Source organism: Sparus aurata, chromosome 1 (genome assembly GCF_900880675.1).
Source record: "Sparus aurata chromosome 1, fSpaAur1.1, whole genome shotgun sequence".
Taxonomy (NCBI): domain Eukaryota; kingdom Metazoa; phylum Chordata; class Actinopteri; order Spariformes; family Sparidae; genus Sparus; species Sparus aurata.
Window position 1 is genome coordinate 5,186,060 of NC_044187.1, and position 25,463 is coordinate 5,211,522.

Consider the following 25,463-nt stretch of genomic DNA (forward strand, 5'->3'; position numbering starts at 1 on the left):
GTCTTGTAATGCATGAGCAGGAAACACGAAGACTGCCAGCAAACAAGCATAGATGTGTTTTAATTAAAAACCCTGCACATTCAACATGTTCGTAAGACTAGAAGTCAGCGAGTAATGACGCAACTGACTCCCACGTCTTCACATGCAGTTGGCGAGAGTTCAGAAAGTCATTCATCGTGTTTCTTTTGAGATGAATTGCCCCTGTAGCCTTAAGAGATGTAATATGTTAATGTTTGTTCCACTGAAAGAAGCGCTAATGTGGGCGGAAAATGTCTTTGGGGTTGTCAGGATTATGATTCTTAATTGAAAAGCGACAGAAATTAGCTTCCAATTTCAATCATTGAAGTCAATAAACGGCCTTCTTCTAGTATATTTTATTCTCTACCGTCATGGATGTCCAAAAGAAACGATACGCTGCAGCTTCTCCTCAAGATTCTCACACCGAGTGCATGAAGACGACCAGTTTGACTGGTGCCGGAGGTAACTCCGACAGCGCTGCAGATGTTGGGTTTCTTTTCTTTTCTAGATTTCCTTCATTGATTTGTTTGGAAAGAGGGTTTACTCGGTAGAGAAACCAAACTCTGTAACAAACTAAGTGTCTATTTATCTTTATTTTTGGACATTATTTGGACTTGGATAAGCCTAACCTGCAAAAATCCACCGGGATAAAGTCAAGCTGTTGTCAAATGCACCTAAAGTTTTTAAAGAATAATTTGAATGATGTAAATTCAAAGTTGTCAAACAAACAAAGCTGGAAAAAAAGATGTTACAATCAAGAGTGAAAGTTAAACAAACACTAGATATTTAATTTGTGTGTGTGTGTGTGTGTGGCATGATTTGATGTGTCTTTCAGTGTGTGTCCTTGCGGTCACAGTAACTTTCCCCTCAGACACTTGGAGAGTTTCTCTCATTAGGCAAAAAGGCAGCACTGTCCTCATTAGCGCAGTTGATTGGCATCTGAGGGCGGCTAATTAACGGTGTGAAGCTGACAGAGGTGCTGATGGCAGCTGCCGAGCTGCGGCTGCTTAGAGGCTAACCTGAATGTGACCTCGCCGTTTACCCGACTAATTTACTGAGAGAGAGCGAGAGCACGCTGGAGTGATACGTCTGTGAATGTGTCTGATAATTGCTCGTATTTGCATGTGTACTGTATAATTGTCTGTTTCTGTGTGTGTGCCTGCGCACTAATTACACAGATTTGCAACCATACAGCCGCAGTGTGTGTTGTGTTTTTGTGGGCTATTGGGTGACATAATTATTTTTTGGTGTGTCTGCGGTATAAAAGAGAGAGAGAGAGTGTGTGTGTGTGTGTGTGTGTGTGTGTGTGCACATGCAGTAATTCATTTTGTGTTTGCCTGTGTGATAATTTTGCATTCATGCAGTTTTTATGCAAGTCTGCTGTCTCGCAGTGTTACGAGATAATTGGATGTTTGTGGATCTTTACAATCTGCTCCTGTCTGCCTCTAATTTCTTTACTGTATTTGTGTGCACGTTCTTGTTTAACCTGAAGACCTTTCATGAGTTAACGTTGTACTTTTAATTTTGAAACATATTGCAGTAGTTTGAATATTTAAATTGGTTCATTTAATTGAAAAGTTGCCACCACAGACTGTTCCGATGTCAAAGGAACAGTTCACCCATAAAATTGAAATGTAGTCATTATCTCACCCACGTGCCGATGGGAAGTCCGTTCAAGTTTCATAGTCCGCAAAACATTTCTGGAGCTTCTCAGCAGTAGAGCTCTGCAGCATTCTCCTAAACAACTAAAGTGTTTTAAATTATAAGAAACAACTTAAATGAAAACATAAAATGGCTCCATACAGTTGGTGTACACACAGTCTGATGTAATCCAAGTCTGTGGAAGCCCAGAGAGTCCCAAATTGATTTAAATAAACATTTATTTTTATTTTGGCGTTTATATGGATTTATTGACAGGACAGATTGAGATATGACAGGAAACAGGATGAGAGAGAGGCGGAGTGACACGCAACAAAGGGCCCCGGGCCGGGACTCGAACCCAGGGCGGCTGCATGGGACACCAGCTCTACCAACTGCCCCCCAAATACATTTAAAGGGCTTAATTTACACCCTCTGTTCGTGCTCAAGCTGGTTCAGCTTCACACCGGGCAGTAACAGCCGTCACCTGGATGAAATTCATGTGCTTACTTTACCTAATCGCCCCAAACTCCTGCTTCTGTGGACTTTATCCCTCTTTGTGCTGCATCCTCTGACTTCTTCCTGTGCTGCTGTAATGATTCCTGCAGCCACCAGGACGACATGGGGTCGTAGTAAGCTGATTTAGGTCAACCTACCTTTAATTCTAAAAGAATTTTACAATGTAGTAGTACTATGTTTACTTCAGCCCTAAAAGTGCTTCCCATGCTAGAAGTTAACACACAATACAAACTTGTTCGCTTTGAAAAGCGTCCAGCCGACAGCGGATATGCCTGCATGTGTTCAGTCCATTTGCACATGCATGCATTTCTGTATTTACATTAACTACGGGGCTCGAATCCGTCATCACAGAACACACAGGAGCAGGATTTTCCCAGAAATTGAGTTTTGTTAAAGCTGGGACGGAGAGACGCTGCCTGCTGTTTGTGGTAACAGCCTCACAGTGGATACCAGGACAGACACCATCACTCCCTTTACACAAACCTCCTCCACTGTTATTCTTTGGTCCGCAGTGTGTGTGTGTCTGTGGGAGGTCAGCAGTGATTGTCTCCTGTCATGTCCGTCCAAAGTAAAGCCAACATGGTGAGAGAAGAGGGAAAAGCATGATGGGAAGAAGACACACAACTGTTCAAACAGCCAATCACTGACCTGAGATAGACACTTAGACAAATATTAGAGGGAGACAGCGAACAATCATGTTCACTGCTCACATTCCTGCCTCTATCGTTTGTCTTTATCCTCCTCCAAGTTGTTTTCTTCCCTCCATCGCTTCCTCTTTCCCCTCTGGGGTTTTCCATCAAGCGCTCTGCTCCCCAGTGGATGAAGGGAGTGAGGGATGGAGGGAGGGGAAAGAAATATATAGCGAAGGAAAGAGGCAAATGATGAAGTAAAGAAACAGCAGCAAAGGAAGAGAGGGAGAAGAAGATGGAGCAGAGGTCGATGTCTAGGTGGAGGGGAGGAGAGATGGAGAAAGGAAGGAGAGGGATTACTGCAGCAGAGGGGAAAGTAATGGAGAGGAGAGCAAAGAGAGTAGACAGCGGGTGTAATGAAGGAAAGAGAGTAGAGACTGAGGCGACAGTAAAATAAACAGGACCTCTGACTGAAAAGAGAGGCAGAACTGAAGATCGAAAAGACAGGAAGTGATGAAGAAGTGAAGGGATAGAAAAGATGCAGTTCATTGAGACGGTCCTCCATCTTGATTATTTCAATCTTCTTTCTGTCCAACAAAAGATCCCAAAATATTCGTGCTCGGTCTGAAAGTTTAGCAGTTGATTTTCTCTGAAAACAGATCGTCAGGTTGTGAACAAAAAAGTAAATTAAAGTTTTGAAAGCTGAGAGTGAATATATCAGAATGTAAAGGTAAAAAAGAAGAACTTGAAAAACTGGACAGATTATTATGAACAGCTGTTCTGTGAAGCTGTGTGTGAGTCAAGTCTGTATCATTGCACACTTTAACTTCTTAGTTTGCAGGATAAAACTGAAACGAGAGAGAGAGAGAAAGCAAGCGGGACAATTAAGATATTTTCCTCCTGAGTTGGCAGAGTTTGGCCTGTTGCCATGGTTACGGGTGCCGGGTTCTGGGTGCCATCGGGTCATGAACTCTCTCAGCTCAGTGGCTGCAGGTCATGTAGGATTTACCCAGAGTGTTCCTGTTTGTTTGTGTCCACTGACAGCAACATGTCAGTTTGTCACGCATACGCCTTAATGTGCATCTGTGTGTGTGTGTGTGTGTGTGTGTGTGTGTGTGTGTGTGTCGTAGCTTGTTTGTGGCGTGAAATGCTCGGATTGCGTTCAATTAAGGGGCAGCCATGTTTTCCCCTGGATGTTGTGTGAGGCTAATATTTAGCATATGTGTGTGTGTGTGTGTGTGTGTGTGTGTGTGTGTGTGTGTGTGTGTGTGTGTGTGTGTGTGTGTGTGTGTGAGCTCCCTGTCAGCAGCTCTGTGGCTTGCCGACACAAAGACTGAAGGGAAATGGGGGGAAATGAATGTTTGTGCTTCAGATGTAACACAAGAAGATTTTTCTCTCACCAGATCCTTCTTCTTCTTCTTTCCTGTTTTCTTTCGGTCTGCTTTATTGATAATATTCTGACCCCAAAGTCAGTGTGTGTGTGTGTGTGTGTGTGTGTGTGTGGCAGGTCTTTCATGGTCATCCTCATGACTGCTGCACATCTAATTATCTTCAGTTTAGTTTGTCCTCGCTTCTCCTTTATCTTTTCTTTCCCTCTCTCTCTGTCTCTCTCGTCACCTTTCCTTCCTCCTCCGACTCTTCCTCTGCATCGTTCCGTTGTGTAGATGATAACTTATTCAAGTTGTGTGCTCTGAGTGGACCAGACTATGACAATTAAATATTAACTGTGTTGTTGCTGTGACTCCGTCTGCTGACCTGCCTGGCTGGAGGTCAAAGAAACAGTGTGTGTGTGTGTGTGTGTGTGTGTGTGTGTGTGTGTGTGTGTGTGTGTGTGTGTATGTGTGTGTGTGTGTGATGCGAGGAAGAAAAAGGTACCTCATTAGACTCAGTAGAGCGTTACAGTCACAACACAGCAGCTCAATTATGTAATGCTGCATATAGAAACTTTACCGTCTTTAACACCAAAGTTTTTGGCAGTTTCGATTCCAATTACTTCCCAAAACTGGAACTGAACCCTGATTTCTTTCTTAGAATTGGGTTTTTAAAAACTCATTTAAATCTCAGTCGCTGCAGCTCTAATTAACAAAGTATGAAAGCATACCAAAAAAGTAATGAGCAGGAAAGGTCATCAACTGGATGTACGTCCATGATACTCTCACAGTTTCGCCTCCGTGACCTCCCAGCTTGACTGAGACTAACCCGTGTCTGACCCAGAGTCCTGAGAGAGGGATGGACGGAGGGTTGACAAGTAGAAAACGAGTGGGAAAGTTTACCTTTCTCACCCTCCGCTGTGGGCAAGGGGAGGGAGGGATGAGGAGGATATTGGAATGACAGGAGAGACGGCGAGACAATGAGAGGATGAAGAGGGGCGAGGAAGGACGGAGGGGAGGGAGGACAAGGACACAGCGGATCAGAAAGTGAATAGAGGAGATAGCAGGAGAGAGAGAGAGAGAGAGAGAGAGAGCAAATATCATGAGACTACCTACTGTCCACACACACACACACACACACACACACACACACACCCGTCCAGCTGTGACCAGTCTTTGTTTCCCTCCGGTACACATCATATCCAGCCTGCTGGTGTCCCGGCAACAGATATCTTGACAACCTGATGGGAAAGCATCTTTGATATTGCTGTGTGTGTGTGTGTGTGTGTGTGTCTGTGTGTGTGTGTGTGTGTGTGTGTGTGTGTGTGTGTGTGTGTGTGTGTGTGTGTGTGTGTGTGTGTGTGAGGGAGAGAGAGAGAGAGCTGTCTTAAACGTGTGTGCGGTGAATGTGGAGGAATGTAAAGTATTTATATGAGTATGAATTCAAACTATACATATAGTCATATTCTTTACATTATTTGATCATTGATTAGTTCATTAATAATCTGGTCAATAAGTGTTTGGTTTACACACTCTTTGTATGTACATTCCTTGATGAATTGAAATATAGAAATCCTTTCCTGAATTTGCAGCTTCACCTTTACGTTCTTTCCTCTGCAGACCGGCTCCTTGTTGCCCGTCAGACGTTTGGCAGCGTTGTTTGCTCGTAACAACAAACCCTGTAAATGTAAAACACCTTCGTGCGTATCCGTTTCCTGCAGCTGTTTATTATTCAGTCCCCGTCTTAAAATGTCACCGCCTTCGAAGGCTCCAAATGTATTAATTCCCATGGGATGCTCACACTATAATATCTAGTTGTAACCAGACAGGGTGTTTTATTCTGCACGCATCACCTCTGTTCCTGTTATTGTCGGTGTGTTAGAGCCAATTAGGTCAGACCAGGTCACACCGAGATGCAGGATGACATGAATTATATCACCGAATGAAGCCTCACAGGGGTCAAGACCTGAAGGAGGGCTGTCTGGACACCAAGACTGTTTATTATAGGAATTGACACACGTTTAGCTCCGAGTCACAGCTCCGTTTGGCCTCGTCCCAGCTAAACCCAATTATTCCAATATTGTCAGCTGACAGTTTGATTTCCCTGTGGGCGCTCAGCATCCTCGCCGAGCTCCTGAGCACCCACAGAATCAACTGTCTTCTCACACATCTGCAGAAACACAAGACAGCACTGTGTGAGACGAGAAAGAGAAAGGAACGAAGGAACGAACAGAGGCAGTTATTTTGATGTGTGATGCTGCTGTTTAGACGTGGTCATAATACTGTAGGTGGCTGTCGACCAATGACTCTGATTACATTTGTCAGTTTTTACATGTTTAATGTTGTGCACTAGACTATAATTCTCTCCGCTGCTTAACGAATTTGCTCTATTCACCATGAAGGACGTTAATATTTTGGATTTCGTGCAACTCTGTTCTTTGAAAGAAGTTGTCCTGCTCCAACTGAAGGGAAAAGCACTTCACATCACAGTTCATATCACAACGTATTACACTTTCTTTCTTTTTTCGATCTGCTGTATGTTTTTGTTTCATTAAATTGCTGCTTTGGAAGCTGAAGCATTGACAGCATGTTCTTAAAAGCTTCCAGCTGTGTTTCCTGAAAAGACCAGAGTTCAGGCTTTGAAACTACATACTGTCGTGTTGTTGAGCTGAGCTCTGTTTTGTTCTTTCTTCTGTATTGGAGATGAATAAATAACTTTTGACAAACAGAACTAAAAATCCCTTAACAAAAACGCGGCTGCTCACATCCATGAGTGTATTTAACTGGAAGTGAACAGAGAGGAACAGACAGACAAAAATAAGAGGTTAGTTTGGTTCACTGGCCTTGAGTACAACCGGACGTCTCCTCCGTCTCTTTCCATCAAGTCTCCACTTCTCTCTCTCTCTGTCTCTGTCTCCTCTCATCGCCTTGTTGTCGTCGTATTTCTTCTCTCTCTCTGTCTGACTCTTCAACTGTCTCTGACTTCTGGATTGGTCACACAAGCCCTCCGGTGGTGACCAAGGCTCGTGTCCCATTTGTGACCAAGACCCCAGAATGATTTATTTTAAGTTTTATGTTACCTAAGTAAGTTAACATATGTCAGTTGCTGTGTCTCAATTCAGGGTCTGCATCCTTCGGAGGAGCATTTGAAGGCCAATTAAGTCACAACGTCACGTGAAAGCTGTCCCAGTTCGAAGGGTTAGGGTTTGCGCGCCCGAAAAAGAAAAAAGAAAGAGAGAAAATGGCGACATTGCGTGGCTAGATCGCCACTTTCGCGGACCTGGGCTGCAGAAATCGTGACGTAAGGGTAAAACATCTGGTGACGCAACCAGAAAATGCTCCAAAGGCTAGACCGTCACATTTAACAACGACTGACGAGGTTAACAAAGTCTCTCTGAAGGACTCGCCTTCAAAGACCACAAAGGCCGAGTCCTTCAGAGGATGCAGACCCTGAACTGAGACACAGCAAATGACGTATTTGCATTACGTAACTTATTTTACATAAGCTACAGGACAAAACGCAGTTACTTTAACCCAAACTATGGTCTTTGCCTAAACCTAACTAAACCATGACAACAGTCCAACAGTCATAATATGTCATAATGCTAACTTGAGCATGAAGCTGTAGCAAAACTGAAACTAGAGGGGTGGTGACAAACCACTGTTTGACACTGTTGACAAGGTGGGCTTTACAGAATCATCCCTGGACTGTGTTCTGGGTCTCTCCTGGTGTTTCCCAATCAGTCGGACCCGAGTCTCTATCAAATGCTGACCCACATCAGCTCGGTCCTTCCTTGCTCTTTAATAGCTCTTCTTATTTATACCTCCGTCACCTCACACATGATCAGTGTCTTGCCATCAACTCGTCTTCCTTTTCACCGTTCTCTCACTCTGTATATCCCTCATCACATCCTGCGCTGTTCGCTTCACGTCTCCGACACTTACCGAGCTTTTTACTTAAACAACACAGTGAGACTTCTGCTTTTATCACAGACCTCAGACGGTGTCGGGTTTAGTTTATTTTAAATTACTTTAGTTGTGTTTTGTTGAGCGGATGTATTTTATTTCAGGCCGTCCTGCCGCTTTTAACCGCTGTCCTCTCCACGAAACTTCCTCTGGTTTACCACTGAACCTTTGACAGAAAGAGCTGTAACTGACAGATTGATTGGACACTGATCGACTATGGAGACCTCCACACTGTCTGTAGCCATGGCCGTCTCCTTTAAAGACAATGATGTTCAGTTAAAATTGAAAATTAAATTGCTGGATGAATCCAAATGGAGCCAGAAGAAACCCATAGTCTTCCCTAAAACTACATGTGGTGGCCATCTAGGGACATCTCAGCCTCAGCTGAATTAACTACCTCAGTAAACAATTTCCTAATGAGTTTAGGATCTTAATCATTAGTTTCAGGTCTTCATCAATACAGCACCTTCAGAGTAAAATAGACAATAAAGCAGGTTATGCTACAGGGCCTGGCTACCTCGTGACTGAGAAGACTCCACAACAGCACGTCTACAGGTTCTCAGTCAGATCCAATTAGGATATTCTCTCCAGCTCCACCCCCTTGTCCAAATATGGTCACTAAAGGGCTCCAAAAACTTGCCAGATTGTGGACAGACATGGTGCTAAACTCGAGGTAGCCAACAAGCCATTGGGTGTCATCAAGATGGGCTTCAAAACGTTGATGTTTGGACTGTTAACATGTGCCATTTTGTGTATTAGCACCCTTCCCTGGCCAAAATATCAACATTACTGGTGTTGTGTTCAGCAGTATTGTATTGTGGAGTGCAGTGTAGTAGGTTTTTGCAATAAATTCTATAACGACGGTTCAAAAGTACAACATATATATTCATTAAACATCAATAATAACTGCATCCAACCAAGTGATTTCACATTTGACCTGGAAACAGACGGATACTAGTTTAGCTTATTTTCTGACCGCTCTGCTCTGCGAGGAATTTGGTAATCGCCAAAGATTCAGGTTCATTGTTACGTTCTGATGTGTGAGTTTATTTCTGCTTGCTTTCACAAAGACGCTGGTTTGAGGCTGGATGTGAAACAGTGAAACAGAGAAACAGAGTTGGTCTCAGTCAGTCAGAGGGTGTTTCCTCCTCTGTCAGGCTCTCTGCTCTGACCCTGACGTTAATGGAGTGTGTCTGAGGTCCTCCAGGGCAGCAGCCAGAAATGATGTACATCCTCCTCTGTGGTTTATCTGACACATGCACGCACACCCACACACACACACACACACACACACACACACACACACACACACACACACACACACACACACACACACACACACAGGGTTTGTATCCCTTCAGTTCTGCTTTTATCAGTTTATTCCTTTGTCGTCTTGCTAGATTCACACATTTGACTACAAAAATTAGATGAGTGTTTCTGTGCTCTCTGTCTGGTTGCAGTATTGTGTCTTTTTCTCTGCTCAGTCGGCCTGCTGTAACACATGTGAGCGTTTCCCTCAGATCCCTCCAGGCTGAGGGCGAAACACGACATTAAGATAAAGAGGAAGCAGTGTTTAGATTGGTATGGAAGTCGCTGGTAATGGCCTGAAAGTCACTACACTGATAAACTGATTATAGATAAAGATGATGAAGCTGCAGGAACAGCAGTGTTCAACAGCAGAGATATTATGAACACTTAAAATGTTTACAACGTGGATTTGTGCAGACTCCATTCATTTTAAATGTTTTTCTGCGTGATAGGAATTGAGCCAGTAAGTCATCAGGCTTCCACAGATGGTGCAGCTGGTATGTTGGCGTCTTTATTGTCAGTGTAAGGAAATAAATAGAAGGGTTCGCTTCCTCCGTCTTCTATTGTTCCGTTAGAATACTGGATTATAGAGACTGGTTGGACAAAATGACTCAAATCCCTTAAAAGACAAATGCAAGAACTGTATATTTATTCACACATTGTGGTGTCTCTTTCACTATATTTGAGTAGTAATACAAAGTACAAAGAGACTTGGCTTACTGTGTGTGTGTGTCATCATTTCGATGTAAACAGACATAAACTAGCAAAAGACTAAACTGCCAGAAAGACGAACAGCTCTGGAATTAAAATGTTTAAAGGAAAGATAAAACTGTGCCTCTCTTAAATGTATCTGTGTAAGTTAAGTTGTATTGTACACCACAAGGAGTTATAAAGTCAAACCCTTGTAGGTGTGTGTTTTGAAAAATGATGTATATTTATTTATTTAGGATCGCGAATGTTTTGCAAGAACATGAAATGAAATGTTTTGTCCTACGCCTGTCGTATACGTTGTACCATCGCCTCTGCACAGAATGTATGTGTTAACAAGTGCACAGACTAGATTTGTGAATAGATTGAATAAAAAACATCCAGCAAAAGAAATATCTCAATGGTAACTTCCTGTCTCTCTCTGTTTCCTTGTTTTTCAGGGACCTGAGTGAAAATTTCATCCAGGCCGTCCCACGACGAGCCTTCAGAGGAGCCACAGACCTCAAAAACCTGTGTGTGAAAGTATACACAATAACATGCACACACACAAAGTAGTGAATTAAAATAGAGGAAACTAGAAATTAAAGGAAGGAGTACAACACAAGCAAACTGTGAACACAATCAGATCACTGTTCTTTCAGATACTTAACTGGTTGTTGTGTCGTGTTCTTCTTCTCACCAGTCAGCTGGATAAAAACCACATCAGCTGTATAGAGGAGGGGGCGTTCAGAGCTCTGCGGTCTCTGGAGGTTCTGTGAGTATCCTGATGAGTCCAGATGAAGTCCAGGAGCTCGTATATAGAATGTTGGGATGACTTTGATTTGGGTTTCTCTGTTTCCAGCACGCTGAACAACAACAACATTAGCAGTATTCCTGTCTCCAGTTTCAACCACATGCCGAAGCTCCGCACCTTGTGAGTTTCAGCCCATCGCACTACGTTACCCAGAATGCAAGACTGTTCACATGGGAAACAGGAAAGAGATGTGAAAAACAGCAGACAGATTCTTACTAATTATTTCTCTCCTTTCTCGTTCTTTCTTTCTATGTTCTTGAATGTTTTCTTTCTTTGTTGCTCTTTCTTTGTTCTCCTTGCATTTTTTCTCACTCCTTCTTTTGCCATTCCTTCTTTCCTTTATCCATCCCTCTCTCCCCCTATTTTTCCATATCTTCCCTTCCCTGTACTCTACTTCATTCCCCGTCCCTCCTTTCCTTTGACCTTCCTTCACTCACACCTGTGCTCTTACCCTCCACAATGTATTAACTCCTTCCTTCCCTTCTTCTTCCTCCTCTCATCTCCTCTGTCTCTCCCTTGGTCTTCCTCCTCCCATCTCCTCTGTCCCTCCCTTCGTCTTCCTCCTCCCAGTCGTCTCCACTCGAACTCTCTGCGCTGCGACTGTCACCTGGCCTGGTTGTCTCCGTGGCTGCGGCAGCGGGCGGCGTTAGGCCTCTACACACAGTGCAGCTCTCCTCCCTCGCTGAGGGGCCTCAACCTCGCCGAGCTGCGCAAGAGCGACTTCGCCTGCTCAGGTACGGCAGCCCAGTGACACGACACACTCAGGTCCACCTGTGGATGATGGAGTTGATATTTGAACCCTTTTCCTTCCATCCTATTCCATCTTTTCCTCTCCAGGCCACAGCGGCAGTGCCTTTGTTCAGCCGTGCAGCCTGGCGTCCGGCTCCTGCCCTCCCATGTGTTCCTGCAGCAACAACATCGTGGACTGTCGAGGGAGGGGCCTCACTGCCATCCCCGCCCACCTGCCCGAGGCCATGACTGAGATGTGAGTATCATCTGGAAGTTTTTGTTTCAGCTGAGACAGAAACAGTCCAAGTGAAGAATTTACTCAGGGTTCGTACGGGTGCTTGAAATCCTTGAAAGTGCTTGAATTTCAATGTTGTGTTTTCCAGGTCTGAAAAGTGCTTGGATTTTAGTTTAAGTGCTTGAAAGTGCTTGACATTATAACTCTGTGTCTTTTACAAAATTGGGATCAGACTGGATAATTAATTTCTGAAGTTTTTGCTATTATAGAATATAATTTTAGATGTTTACAGCATAATACAATGTACATAATTGTGATAAAAAGTGAAGAAAAAAATCACAAGTATATATATTCCTTTAGATACGTATTTTACCCCAGCAGTAAGGTGCTGGAAAATCTTTAAAATGACCCTTGAAAGTGCTTGAAAAGTGCTTGAATTTGACCATTTGAAAAATGTGTACGAACCCTGTTTACTGCATCATACTGGAGTCTACTATAACCGCTACTTTATATTTATTAAGTGTAATATTTAATAATAGCCCAGAATACAGTCGTTCTCAATATTGTAATCTACTGACGTTATATCTGTCTGAGGGAAAAGGAGTTTTTTTGTTATTCAAAGCGAGGATCAGAAGATGGAGGCTGTTGAATGATTACTTGTCACTTGTTGATTTGACTTGACTCATTTGTATTCAGGTGAGGTGATACTAACAGATTTAGAGGAGACTCATAAGTCAGGGAACTTAGTCTGCGGTGTTTGTCATACAAATCCGTTTGAGGTTTGCTAACAGATTAAGAAAAGGCTGTTTTTTTCTTGCTCTGAATATATATTTTAAGCTTTCTACGCAGGGATTTAATCCACAAGCAGGCACATTTTTCTTGTGACTTGTGCCACTTATGATGCAGCATTGATTTTGAGCCCTCATGTAATAATGTAGTAACGTCTACCGAGCGCTCACGGGCCAAAACGTCAACATGATGACAGGCCTTTGCTGCTGGTGAGATCCTATCATGGTCTCTAGTTTTGAATTAAAACTTTTATGTCTTGAATTTCCTGCAAGATATGAAGCTTCTTTAGTGTCACTTCGAGTTAGAGTCGTGCTGTAAGAGTTGACAGGAGAACAGAGATTTGGATTAATGTTGAATGTCGACAAATGTTCGAGTGCTTTAAATGGAAACTACAGACAGTTGATGGAAGTAACATCCTGCTGCCAGCTGTGCTGTTGATGTGCAGCGGCCTGCAGGAGGCAAATTATTAATGTCTGTCTGTTTTTCTGTCTGTCTGTCTGTTTTTCTGTCTGTCTGTCTGTCTCACTCTCTCTCTCCAGTCGTTTGGAGCAGAATGGCATCAAGTCAGTTCCTCCCGGCGCCTTCACCTCCTACAAGAAGCTTCGTCGAATGTGAGTCCTCTGAAGACATAATGACTCAAAAGAATATTCTTTTCAGGGATGGCTCATGAATATCAGTGGATGAATGTCGTGTTTCTTCCCATCATTGTCCTTTTAATCCAGGGCTTGAAGACCTCCGGCACGGTGCCGGAAATCCGGCGTAGCAATATTTTGGCGAAGTGTACTCCCCAATGCATAAAAAATGTTCAGGCACAGGATTTTTTCCTGCTTCAAGCCCTGTTTAATCTAAGACGGTAGTGAGAAAACCCGTAGCCAGACTCAGGACATACAGGAGGGTAAACATCTCATCTGTCTCTGGAATTCCTCAGGAGATGAGACCGTAAAAAAGAAATCATACGCACAAATACTCATGAATACACTCAAATCAAGATTGATTTTAACATTAAGATCGATTTCTTTAGAGCTTAAATCCCACTTCTTTTCACTGAACCTGTGTTTGGCTCAAGAACTTAAACGTCAACACTAAATATTTTCCTGTAGCGTCTGTGATTTGCTGAACGGTTATCATTATTATGACAGTGATTGAATAGACATTTCTCTTCACCGGAGGTTGTAGAAACTCAGCTAAGCTAACAGCATCTTTCTAGAGAGGCTCTGGTTTCATGGCTCCGCCCCTTCAGTTTCACCTCAACCAATGAGATGACAGTATGCCTGCCTCCAGAGGGCCAATGCCTCTGAGACGGTTCTCATGTTTTAAACTCTGATCTGCCAACTGGATCGCTCTCTTCTTCCTCCTCTGTCTCCACTGTTCACCGAGCTGTGGTTTCCCTGCTTGACATAACAAACAGCCCCAGTGGATTTTCAGCACAGAGGAGCGCTTGATTTATGTCAAGCTGTTACAGTCCCCGTCAGAGGCTTTTAAAGGGTCTCACATGATGAATCAAGCGCCTAATATGTTCTTTAGAAAAATGCACATGTGACCACAATAATAATGTTTATAGCTTCATCGCCTTGTGTTTGAGTTTTATTTCCTCCTCCTTCTTCTTTTCTTTCTTTGCGGCTTTTGTTCCGTCCACTCTCCGTCCGCCGCTTCTCTCTTTCTCTTTTCCTTTGCCCATTTCCATCCTCAGTCGTTCTCTGTCTCCCTCTTTGTCTCTCTGCGGTTTCCCTCTTCCTCTCAATCTTGTCCTTGTCTCCCCGGCTCGTCCTCTTACATCATCACTGTGAGACTGTCTCTGAGCCCTGCGAGGAGGGGGTTGATTACATTACCAGGCCGGTTTAAGTGGTTTGTCTTCAAATTTATGATGACATTTGAGCGACTGAGATGTGGCAGCAGAACAAGGATTGTATAATCTGCCATGTTGTGGTCTGGAAGGCCCGACCGAATTAGAGATGTTAAAACTTCATCTTGGCCCACAGAGCGCCTCTCGCTCTGTTAGAGACTGCCTCTCATGTAAAACGTTTGTGTCAAGCTCACTTACAGTCCAGTCATCTCATGAAGTGGGCTTTCTCCTCTTTATAAACCTTTTTTTTTATATTATTCAGTCTGATTTGGGGATCAGAAGAAGGAACAATAAAACCATTCATGTATTTTTCTACCCCAGAGGGAAAAAACATGTTACATAAAATAAAAAATGCATCACTTTCTCATCAGCATGTAATCCTAATATCTCTTTAGTCTGTGCCGCTATTGGCAAAACACAGTGACAAATTACATTACGACACTCTCAGTATCACTAAACCTCAAAGTTGGAAGGACTGGATGTAAAAGACCTGCAGATCTCTGCGGGGGGGCGACGTACTGTAGGACAGTCAGCTCAGCAATGCCAGAAAAAAGGCCCACTGGAGTTTTTTGAGTTATTAATGACATTTTCAGATTCATTGTTAAAGCTACTGGCAGCTATCAATATTATACAAGGACTGTTTTTCAGGTTAAGTTTAAGTTTTAGTGGACAAACCAGGACGTTAAACATCCAATAACAGGTGGACAGCTCACACATGGCATAAACATGTGACCACCTCTGACCGGATCTCACTTCCCCTTTATATATTCAAATAAACACGTACATCACTGGGACATTAAAAGTCTGCAACTCCTCTCCAGTTAGTTAGAATTGAAGACGCCTCTTGGATGATGAGAATTACATTTACATGTCAGTGAACCACTGGGATGGATGTTAATGCCAGGTGTACACAGCCTCTCAGCTCTGTTCTGAAACTGATAAAAACAACATTGAAATACTGAATTTTTTTTGTTTAAACTGAAATTGCAGTCGAGGATAACAACATATCCCCTGCAGAGTGCGATGGTGATGTAAGCTGCAAACTTTAAAGACGGTCTAAACGGATTTCACCTTCAAATGAAAACAAAGATGAAGCGTCGAGTGATTCTTGCTCAGTGTGTGTTCTTGCTGTGACTGAAGTCTGTGCGTGTTTCATTCCCAGAGACCTGAGTAACAACCAGATATCTGAGATCGCTCCTGATGCGTTCCACGGCCTCCGAGCTCTCAACTCCCTGTGAGTAACACACAGATTGTCTCGGTGTGTGAGTGTGTGTGTGTGTGTCTCCACCAATATGTGTTTACATATGTCTGTATTAAGCCTGTCTATACCTCCATATGTTTGCACCGCATGCATGTGTGTTTGTGCTTCTGTTGGTCTGAATAATTCAGAAGTGGCGCCTGCTCTCTGTAAACAGCTTCCTTATGAAATATATCAGGACAATCATAGCAGGCGGCCTGCGGCTGCATGTGTGTGTGTGTGTGTGTGTGTGTGTGTGTGTGTGTGTGTGTGTGTGTCTGTGTGTGTGTGTGTGAGTGTGTGAGTGTGTTGATATGTCTACACTGGTTGAGTGTGAAGACATCTTAAGGTTCTACCCATGAAATAAGAGTCTTACTGTTAAATTGATAGTAAAATGTGATTTAATATAATAAGTTAAACAGTAAGTGATGGAAAATATATGAACACAGATTCCCGTCAGTGAAACCAGCTGTTCTCTGTGTGCAGGGTGCTGTATGGTAATAAGATCACGGAGCTGCCCAGCGGAGTGTTTGACGGCTTGGCCTCTCTGGAGCTGCTGTAAGTATGAACCACAGCGTGCATTTACTGAACCGACGTTTACACGAAGGAATCTCAGGAGTCAACGCGATCGTCATTTTTCAGTTTGTTGGATTGAAACCGATGTGTCTCCGCACAGTTCTTGCCAAGTCAAATGCTAGGTTTATGGGAAGTCGTTGAGTTCATCGATGCTGATGTTGTTTCATGTTCATCAGGTTGCTGAATGCCAACAAGATCCACTGCATCAGAGCGTCGGTGTTCAAAGATCTGGAGAACTTGGCTCTGCTGTCGCTGTATGACAACAAAATCCAGAGTCTGGCGAAAGGCACCTTCAGCTCGCTGCGCAGCATCCAGACCCTGTGAGAGAAAACACTCACACACACACTATTTTAGGTTCTTGTTCCACTCCATTCAGTCTTGATCTGACTGATGTCCTGCCCCCTGTGATTTCCCATCAGCCACCTGGCCCAGAACCCCTTCGTGTGTGACTGTAATGTGAAGTGGCTGGCCGACTTCCTGCGCTCAAACCCCATAGAGACGAGCGGAGCACGCTGCGCCAGCCCTCGCCGCCTCGCCAACAAACGCATCGCACAGATCAAGAGCAACAAGTTCCGCTGCTCCGGTCAGTGTGTGTGCGTGTGTGTGTGTGTGTGTGTGTGTGTGTGTGTGTGTGTGTGTGTGTGTGTCAAAGAGAATCAAATAAATAAAACTAAGACTGAACAGCAGATTAAACAAACACGGTAAAATATACAAATATATGAGATGATGTAAAGATGAATTATAGAACATATAACGCTACAATGTCGGTCTGAACAGACTTAAAGAGAATTAAGACCTCAAGCTTATTTGGAGACAAAGCCTACGAACTGCAGAGTAGGAAGCACAAACTGCCAGAGTTTTTAAAGGAACAGTTCACTCAAAAACGATTATCCACTCTCCCCCATGCTGATAGAAAGTCAGGTGAAGTTTCATAGCTTTCACATGCAGCTGCTCCATAACTAGTCATGTTGATCCTTTAAGAGCTCAGCAGCAGCATTTTTGGATGGTTTGTAAACGGCGTGGTGTAGATTTATTAAGGCAGGTAAAAACTGAACCACAGTCCAAACACGATGAGACTGAAGTGTGTATAAGCGTCTTCATTACATTTCTCGAACAAGTTTGTTTCTTAGATCAGAGAATCGCAGCAGAGTCAGCGTCACAATGTGAGCGTCACAATCGGTGGATTGGTCGGTATCACATCGGAATCACCAGACTAGATCGAGCAGGAAGAGAGTGAAAGACAGACGGACGTGTGAAGCGAGGGAAGTAGTGACAGTCTGGCTTTACGAGCTACAGCGAAGCTTCCCTCAAAAGAAATATGTAACAACAGAATGAGAATACATGGAGCTGATCACACTGTTTGCTCCTGGCTGGTTCCTTCACCCGCACCATGCCAGAGTGTGAAGCCAGTGAAGCCGTGGCAGCCTCTCTGATGAGCACATAAACTGCTTCACTCTGCTGCCAGGCCTGGCAAAACCGCTCGCAGGCCGACACATCACGTCCATCAAAACAGACAAACATGGAGACACATCATTTTATGCCAGTTTTATGCAAGACATCCTCCAAATTGTGTGTTTGTTTGTGTGTTTTTGACTGACATGGTTTTGTTTCTCTTTCTTTCTCTTGGCAGCCAAGGAGCAGTACCACATCCCAGGTGATTGTGTTTGTCTGTTTGTGTTCCACTATATACTGGACTGTCCAGCCTTCACTGTGTACTAGAGCTGTAAACACAATCAACAACTCGACAAGATTTAAAATCAAACAACATGCACTCGGAGCAGAAGCAGAACAACACACGTGACTACATGGGCCTGATCTCCTCTGACACTTCAATCTTTTTTTGTAATCCTCTCCTTTTAGTTTAGCTTGTTAGATCAAGTTAAACCTGATGTGATGAGTTTATTACCTCCACCAAGGACGTTATGTTTGCACACATGGAGTAACTTGATGTTCCCAGAACGACCTTCAATCTTTCTGATTAGAAACAAAAGCTGAAACGAGAGAGAGAGAGATTTGTGTGTTGACTTGTACAGAGGTTTACATGATATCTGTCATTTATAGACTACTTGAAATGTTCTGCTCTTATGGAAAACATTGAGATGTTGCCTGAGTTTGACCCACATCATTCATACCCTCTGTCCGTCGTGTGTGTGTGTGTGTGTGTGTGTGTGTGTGTGTGTGTGTGTGTGTGTGTGTGTGTGTGTGTAGGTACTGAAGACAGGCGTCTGAGCTACGAGTGCAACAGTAAGCCTGTGTGTCCCGCCAAGTGTCGCTGTGAGGCCAACGTGGTCGACTGCTCCAACCTCCGACTCACCAAGTTCCCTGAACACCTGCCGTCCTCTACCGAAGAGCTGTGAGACACCAAATAAACACACCTGAGCAGAACACGCACACCTGAGCAGAACACACACACCTGAACAGAACACACACACCTGAACAGAACACACACACCTGAACAGAACACGCACACCTGAACAGAACACGCACACCTGAACAGAACACGCACACCTGAACAGAACACACACACCTGAACAGAACACGCACACCTGAGCAGAACACGCACACCTGAGCAGAACACACACACCTGAACAGAACACACACACCTGAACAGAACACACACACCTGAACAGAGCACACACACCTGAACAGAGCACACACACCTGAACAGAACACACACACCTGAACAGAGCACACACACTTGAACAGAACACACACACCTGAGCAGAACACGCACACCTGAACAGAACACACACACCTGAACAGAACACATACACCTGAACAGAACACACACACCTGAACAGAACACACACACCTGAACAGAACACACACACCTGAACAGAGCACACACACCTGAACAGAACACACACACCTGAACAGAGCACACACACTTGAACAGAACACATACACCTGAACAGAACACACACACCTGAACAGAACACACACACCTGAACAGAACACATACACCTGAACAGAACACACACACCTGAACAGAACACACACACCTGAACAGAACACACACACCTGAACAGAACACACACACCTGAACAGAACACACACACCTGAACAGAACACATACACCTGAACAGAACACACACACCTGAACAGAGCACACACACCTGAACAGAACACACACACCTGAACAGAACACGCACACCTGAACAGAACACGCACACCTGAACAGAACACATACACCTGAACAGAACACACACACCTGAACAGAACACACACAGCTGAGCAGAACACACACACCTGAACAGAACACACACACCTGAACAGAACACACACAGCTGAGCAGAACACACACACCTGAACAGAACACATACACCTGAACAGAACATACACACCTGAGCAGAACACACACACCTGAACAGAACACACACACCTGAACAGAACACACACACCTGAACAGAACACACACCTGAACAGAACACATACACCTGAACAGAACATACACACCTGAACAGAACACACACACCTGAACAGAACACACACACCTGAACAGAACACATACACCTGACAAACACACACCCTGAACAGAACACGCACACCTGAACAGAACACACACACCTGAGCAGAGCACACACACCTGAACAGAACACGCACACCTGAACAGAACACATACACCTGAACAGAACACACACACCTGAGCAGAGCACACACACCTGAACAGAACACACACACCTGAACAGAACACACACAGCTGAACAGAACACACACACCTGAACAGAGCACACACACACCTGAACAGAACACACACACTTGAACAGAACAGCAGACAGGACCACCAGTTCTCTGGGCAGCGTTACCTGAACATTTCTTTTCTCTTTTACTGCATGAACGGGGGGAGGAGAGATGTGGGTTACTGGCATAACAGTTTACAGTATAACAGTGTCGACTGTTTGAATAAAGAGCTAATTAACACTTATTTTGATTAGAATAGGAACAGTAACAGCAGCTTTAGATTTAAGTTTGTGTACAAAAGCAGCAAATCCTCTTTTTCAGAAGTTGGAACTAGACATTGTTTTGCTTGATTTGACTTGAATTATCAAAGTTTTTTATCGTGTTTTTCTCCCATTGATCGATTAAATTGTTCCAGCATGAATTTATCTGAGATTAACTGATATCAGCTGAAGATATCGGCCTTGCTTATACATCAGTCTGCTTCCAGTACACACATTTATAATCTATTTTGGGGGATGCTGCCGTTAAAAATGAATGCACTGTAGCAGGGTCAGTCCCTGTTGGGTCAGCGGTGTTTATGCTGTACAGTCACACACATGCTGTACACTTCACGGATATCCATGTTGACATGTGCACTCACACTGCATGGATGCACACAAACACACACATTCCAAACGAGGCTGCTCCGCTAATGATGTTTGTGCTGCGTCCTCCTCATGTCTGCTCTCTGCTCTGTGACCGTCGCAGGCGTCTCAACAACAACGACCTCTCCGTGCTGGAGGCCACCGGAGCGTTCAAAGGCCTGTCGCAGCTCAAAAAGATGTAGGTCACTCCTGAAAGCCTCAACAATGACGAATACCCGTCCAGTCATCAAAGAAACTTCTGAGAGATGTCTTTGTCTTTTTACTGTGACCTTCAGAGGCGAAAGAGGTTCAGAACAAACTACTGTGTAATTTGTTAGGTTTGACTTGGAAAAATACAAGGAAAAGGTCCTTAAAACAGCAACAAGAGTACTTATTAATCCATTTTACCTACTGGAAAAAACAATGTGCTTCATGTTCATGAGTAGTTTACTTCAGGCTAAAACATCATATTCAGTTTGATTGAGCACTTTGGTCGGAATCTCTAATGATTCGTGTGAAAACCATGGAACGTTTCTTTCTTTGTCGTCCTCCCTTCCAGTAACCTGAGTAACAACAAGATATCAGAGATCGAGGACGGGGCGTTCGAAGGTGCCTCGGCGGCGGCGGAGCTTCACCTGACAGCCAATCACCTGGAGTCTGTGAGAGGGAGCATGTTCAGAGGCATGGAGGGGCTGCGCATGCTGTGAGTTCATCACATACTCACTCCTGCACGAGTTTACCGTTTGTTTCAGTTGGTGATAAACATTGGTGTGTGTGTGTGTGTGTGTGTGTGTGTGTGTGTGTGTGTGTGTGTGTGTGTGTAGGATGCTGAGGAACAACAAGATCAGCTGTATCCATAACGGCAGCTTCACCGGTCTGACCAACGTCAGGCTGCTCTCTCTCTACGACAACCAGCTGAGCACCATCCTGCCGGGAGCCTTCGACACTCTGCCCAACCTGTCCACACTGTGAGACACACACATGCACACACACACACACGCACATACACACACACACTAACATACACAGATCTCTGCTGCCATCCTCTCCCACTCTCTCCGACTCTACATCTCTTCTGTCCGTCAGGAATCTTCTGGCCAATCCGTTCAACTGTGACTGCCGTCTGTCTTGGTTCGGGGCGTGGCTTCGGAGCCGACGAATCGTGACGGGGAATCCTCGCTGCCAGGGCCCCGCCTTCCTGCGAGAGATCCCTCTGCAGGATGTGGCTGTGCCTGACTTCCGCTGTGAGGACGGTACGACAACACACACTCAGATACAAACATGAATACACTGAGACAGGAATTGTCTCAACCTACAGAGGAGGTGAAAAGAAAAATGCTAAATATGTAGTGATGGAGTTAATTGTGTGTGTGTGCGTGTGTGTGTGTGTTCAGGCTCCGTCCTGGAGGACAGCAGCTGCTCTCTGGGGCCTCAGTGTCCCAGTCAGTGCACCTGTATGGACTCAGTGGTCCGCTGCAGTAACAAACACCTGCAGGCTCTGCCCAGAGGACTCCCCCGCAACGTCACCGAACTGTGAGTCTGAAAAACAAAACCACAGCAACTTTTTGGAGGTAGATGACACTTTCTGCATTAACCAGGGACATCAAACAAACTGGTTTTCTCATCAGGAACCACCAGGAACCCCTTTAGATTGTTGAGATGTGATTATGCGTCAATCTGAAATGCATTGTTCAAAAATGTCCTCATGGAGGGTTTCAATCATAATTCAGCATCCATGCACAACTGCTGACTCTCATTCTGTCCTCGCAGGTATCTGGATGGTAACCAGTTCACCAGTGTTCCCAAGGAGTTAGCCACGTTCAAATTCCTTCAGCTTGTGTAAGAACTCGATTCAACCCTCTGTTCATGCTAATGTAGCTGCTAACGCTGCACCAACCCTCAGCTACATCTGCACCTCAAAACAGCCACTGATACTGTGGACACTCAGTCTGATAACTCCTTCCTGCTGCCTCTATGAGCACATCTGCATTTGGTACAGGAGTTATGTTATTGGCCTACAGTGCAGTCACATGGACGTTGTTTACATGCTTTGTCTGTACTCTGTAAGCTTTGTAAGCTAATAAACTTAATTTTGATTGCAGATTATAAGATAAGATAAGATACAACATTAGTATATTTCTCCCTTTAGGGCCGAATGTGTGGTAAAAGTGTGTATTGGATGATGTTGACACTTTAAAGACATGTGACTGAATAATAATAATGAACATTAAAGTTAAAGTCTGATGTGGATGTAAACACCCTGTTTCATTTAAGTGTCTTTACGTGAACTCTTCTCACTTTTCTGGTCGGCTGTTAATCCCTAAATTATTCTTGGCGTGTTGGAATGACGCTGGATGAGCAGACAAACCCCATGATGACTGTATTCATGACGATGTCCAGCAGGGGGAGCTGTGGACTGTGTAGTTAATCCTGTGGGGAGATTAAGTCCAGCTCGTTTTAAAGAGCTTGGTGTGTTTATCTCAAACACATGTAAACTCCTCAGTGTGATCAGATCAGTTCATCTGTCAGCAACATCTTCAAAAGGCCATAGAGTCAGACTGCAGTGTGTGTTTTTAGTTCAGGTTGTGTGTATATGTGCACAATATGCGTATCTAATGTGACTCTTGCAGTATAGTATGTGAGTGTGTGAGTGTATGTGTGTGCTTGTGTGTGTGTGTATTAATGTGGAATTGACCTTTTTTCTCTGCAGAGATCTGAGCAACAATAAAATCAGCTCCCTGTCCGATGACTCCTTCTCCAACATGAGCCAGCTCACCACTCTGTGAGTCCACACACACACACACATGCACACCTAGAAATATCCATAAAGGACCATTTCACCCCAAAGTGTATGCACTGAAGTCACATCTCTGACAGAAACACCAACATTTACTTCCTGAGGTAAGACATGAACAGTTTTCAGTCACTGAAGTCGTCAGAAGACATCGAGGCGACCAGATGATTTCCTTCTTCCTTGTTTTCATGCATAAAGTTCAGTGTCCTCACCTGGTTCATTACAGAAATCTAATTACCACAATGAAGGTAATTAACTTGATTAAGTCTGTCGGTTTGTTTATCTTTAAAACTTTACCTTGCTGTGCTGTAACGTTTAAAGTCATGTTTAAAACAAGATTACAAGATAAACCAGATCATTAATCAGACTCTGTTTTAGTTTTAGTGATTTAAGATCTAAATGATGATTTATCAGAAATAGACTGATATGACTTTGGACTGTAATTCGTCTTTTATGTATCAAGGTTGTCCTTGCCTCAAATACTGACAACATCTGCTGACACTGTGATCTGTTATCTTTCTCGTAAAACACTTTCATGTCAGCTGTAAGATGTGTGTGTATGGAGTAGGCCTGTGTAGTGTGTTACAATTTCTTTTACATTTGCTGCAATGTGGAAGCTACTTTTTCAAAACTCTTCATCCAGTCTGCATCTTGGCCAAACATTTCAAAACTCACGCAAACCAAAATGTTTTAAATGTGTGTCAGAATAAGCTTGTTAGAACACGACACTGACAACAGTCTTAATTCAGAAACACGAACAACAAGGAATCAGAATCGCAGCTACTTTATTTTGCTTCGGTCTTCTTTATTTTTTCTCTGTATCTTTGCAAACTAAAAACACAGTAAGAGTTACGAGGGTTCTTATTCTTCCTCTCATGACACTGAGAACAGGACACCTGGAAGACGTTTAGCTAAAGTTACAATTACGAAGAATGATTTGCAGTGTGGTTCACATTCACTTCTGTTCCGCTGCCTGTTCGCAGCGTTTTGACAAAGTGACTTCAGTTTTTGACTCGTGCATGTTAGCAGAGGCAAAAAAAGTATCAATGGTTCCTCAGAGCTGAAGTCGTCCTCATGTTGTTTTCTTCTCCTCCTGCAGAATCCTCAGTTACAACTCCCTACGCTGCATCCCTCCCCTGGCACTGGGTGGCCTACGCTCTCTGAGACTGCTGTGAGCTCACACACACACACACACACACACACACACACACAAACAAACACACTTTCACAGCATACTTGTGTGTCACTCACACAACCACATCACTGTCACCCCCCTCGTTTTATTCTAATAAAGCATCGTCTGTTTTTGGACTCTGCTGTCGCGCTGGTTGATACCTGTCAGAGTCACCGCGCTCTCTGAGTTTTCAGTTTGACCGATGTTTGACCCCCAGCTGCTTCCGTCTTTTCAGCTCTCTCCATGGCAACGACATCTCGGAGCTGCAGCAGGGCATCTTCAGCGACGTGGCCTCCCTGTCTCACCTGTAAGCACTCAGATGTACATGCAGAATACACACATGTACATACATGATGACAGCAGCAGCTGAGTGCACATGACAGCAGGGTCAGCCCTCGCTGACAGAATGAGGTCTGTGTGTGTGTGTGTGTGTGTGTGTGTGTGTGTGTGTGTGTGTGTGTGTGTGATTCCTGCCTTCATGGCTCCACTCATATAGAGGCCAGTTCTCAGAGAGTGAGTGGATTCAAGTGGCTGCTGGTGAATTGAATTAGTCGGAGATATCCACCGTTTCCCATGGGCCTATTGATCTAACGTGTGTGTGTGTGTTTGTGTGTGTGTGTGTGTGTGTGTGTGTGTGTGTGCGTGTGTGTGTGTGTGTGTGCGTTCAGATACAGTATAATCATCCTCAGTCAAGCGTGACCCATGTGAGTCAATCTGAGGACCTGCAGTCAGTGTGGAAGGAGGAGAGGAGAGATGGATGGTGGAGGTGAGGTGGAGGATGGAGAGAATAAGGAATGGAGGGGGAGAAGAGATGGATGGAGCGCCGGAGGAGG

At 44.1% G+C, this 25,463-nt stretch overlaps 1 protein-coding gene across 1 annotated transcript in view; it reads left to right on the forward strand.

Moving 5' to 3' along the window:
* The window catches only part of slit1b (slit homolog 1b (Drosophila)), a 60,777-nt gene that overhangs the window by 17,716 nt on the left and 17,598 nt on the right, over positions 1-25,463 (forward strand). Inside the window, exons 5-25 of the mRNA XM_030426828.1 lie at positions 10,597-10,668; positions 10,839-10,910; positions 10,998-11,069; positions 11,520-11,683; positions 11,787-11,934; positions 13,242-13,313; positions 15,708-15,779; positions 16,269-16,340; positions 16,535-16,678; positions 16,778-16,941; positions 17,989-18,012; positions 18,567-18,711; positions 20,787-20,861; positions 21,222-21,365; positions 21,487-21,630; positions 21,749-21,915; positions 22,057-22,195; positions 22,433-22,501; positions 23,373-23,444; positions 24,556-24,627; positions 24,866-24,937. Coding sequence (XP_030282688.1) covers positions 10,597-10,668; positions 10,839-10,910; positions 10,998-11,069; positions 11,520-11,683; positions 11,787-11,934; positions 13,242-13,313; positions 15,708-15,779; positions 16,269-16,340; positions 16,535-16,678; positions 16,778-16,941; positions 17,989-18,012; positions 18,567-18,711; positions 20,787-20,861; positions 21,222-21,365; positions 21,487-21,630; positions 21,749-21,915; positions 22,057-22,195; positions 22,433-22,501; positions 23,373-23,444; positions 24,556-24,627; positions 24,866-24,937 — 2,175 coding nt within the window. The remainder of the gene's footprint in view (positions 1-10,596; positions 10,669-10,838; positions 10,911-10,997; positions 11,070-11,519; positions 11,684-11,786; positions 11,935-13,241; positions 13,314-15,707; positions 15,780-16,268; positions 16,341-16,534; positions 16,679-16,777; positions 16,942-17,988; positions 18,013-18,566; positions 18,712-20,786; positions 20,862-21,221; positions 21,366-21,486; positions 21,631-21,748; positions 21,916-22,056; positions 22,196-22,432; positions 22,502-23,372; positions 23,445-24,555; positions 24,628-24,865; positions 24,938-25,463) is intronic.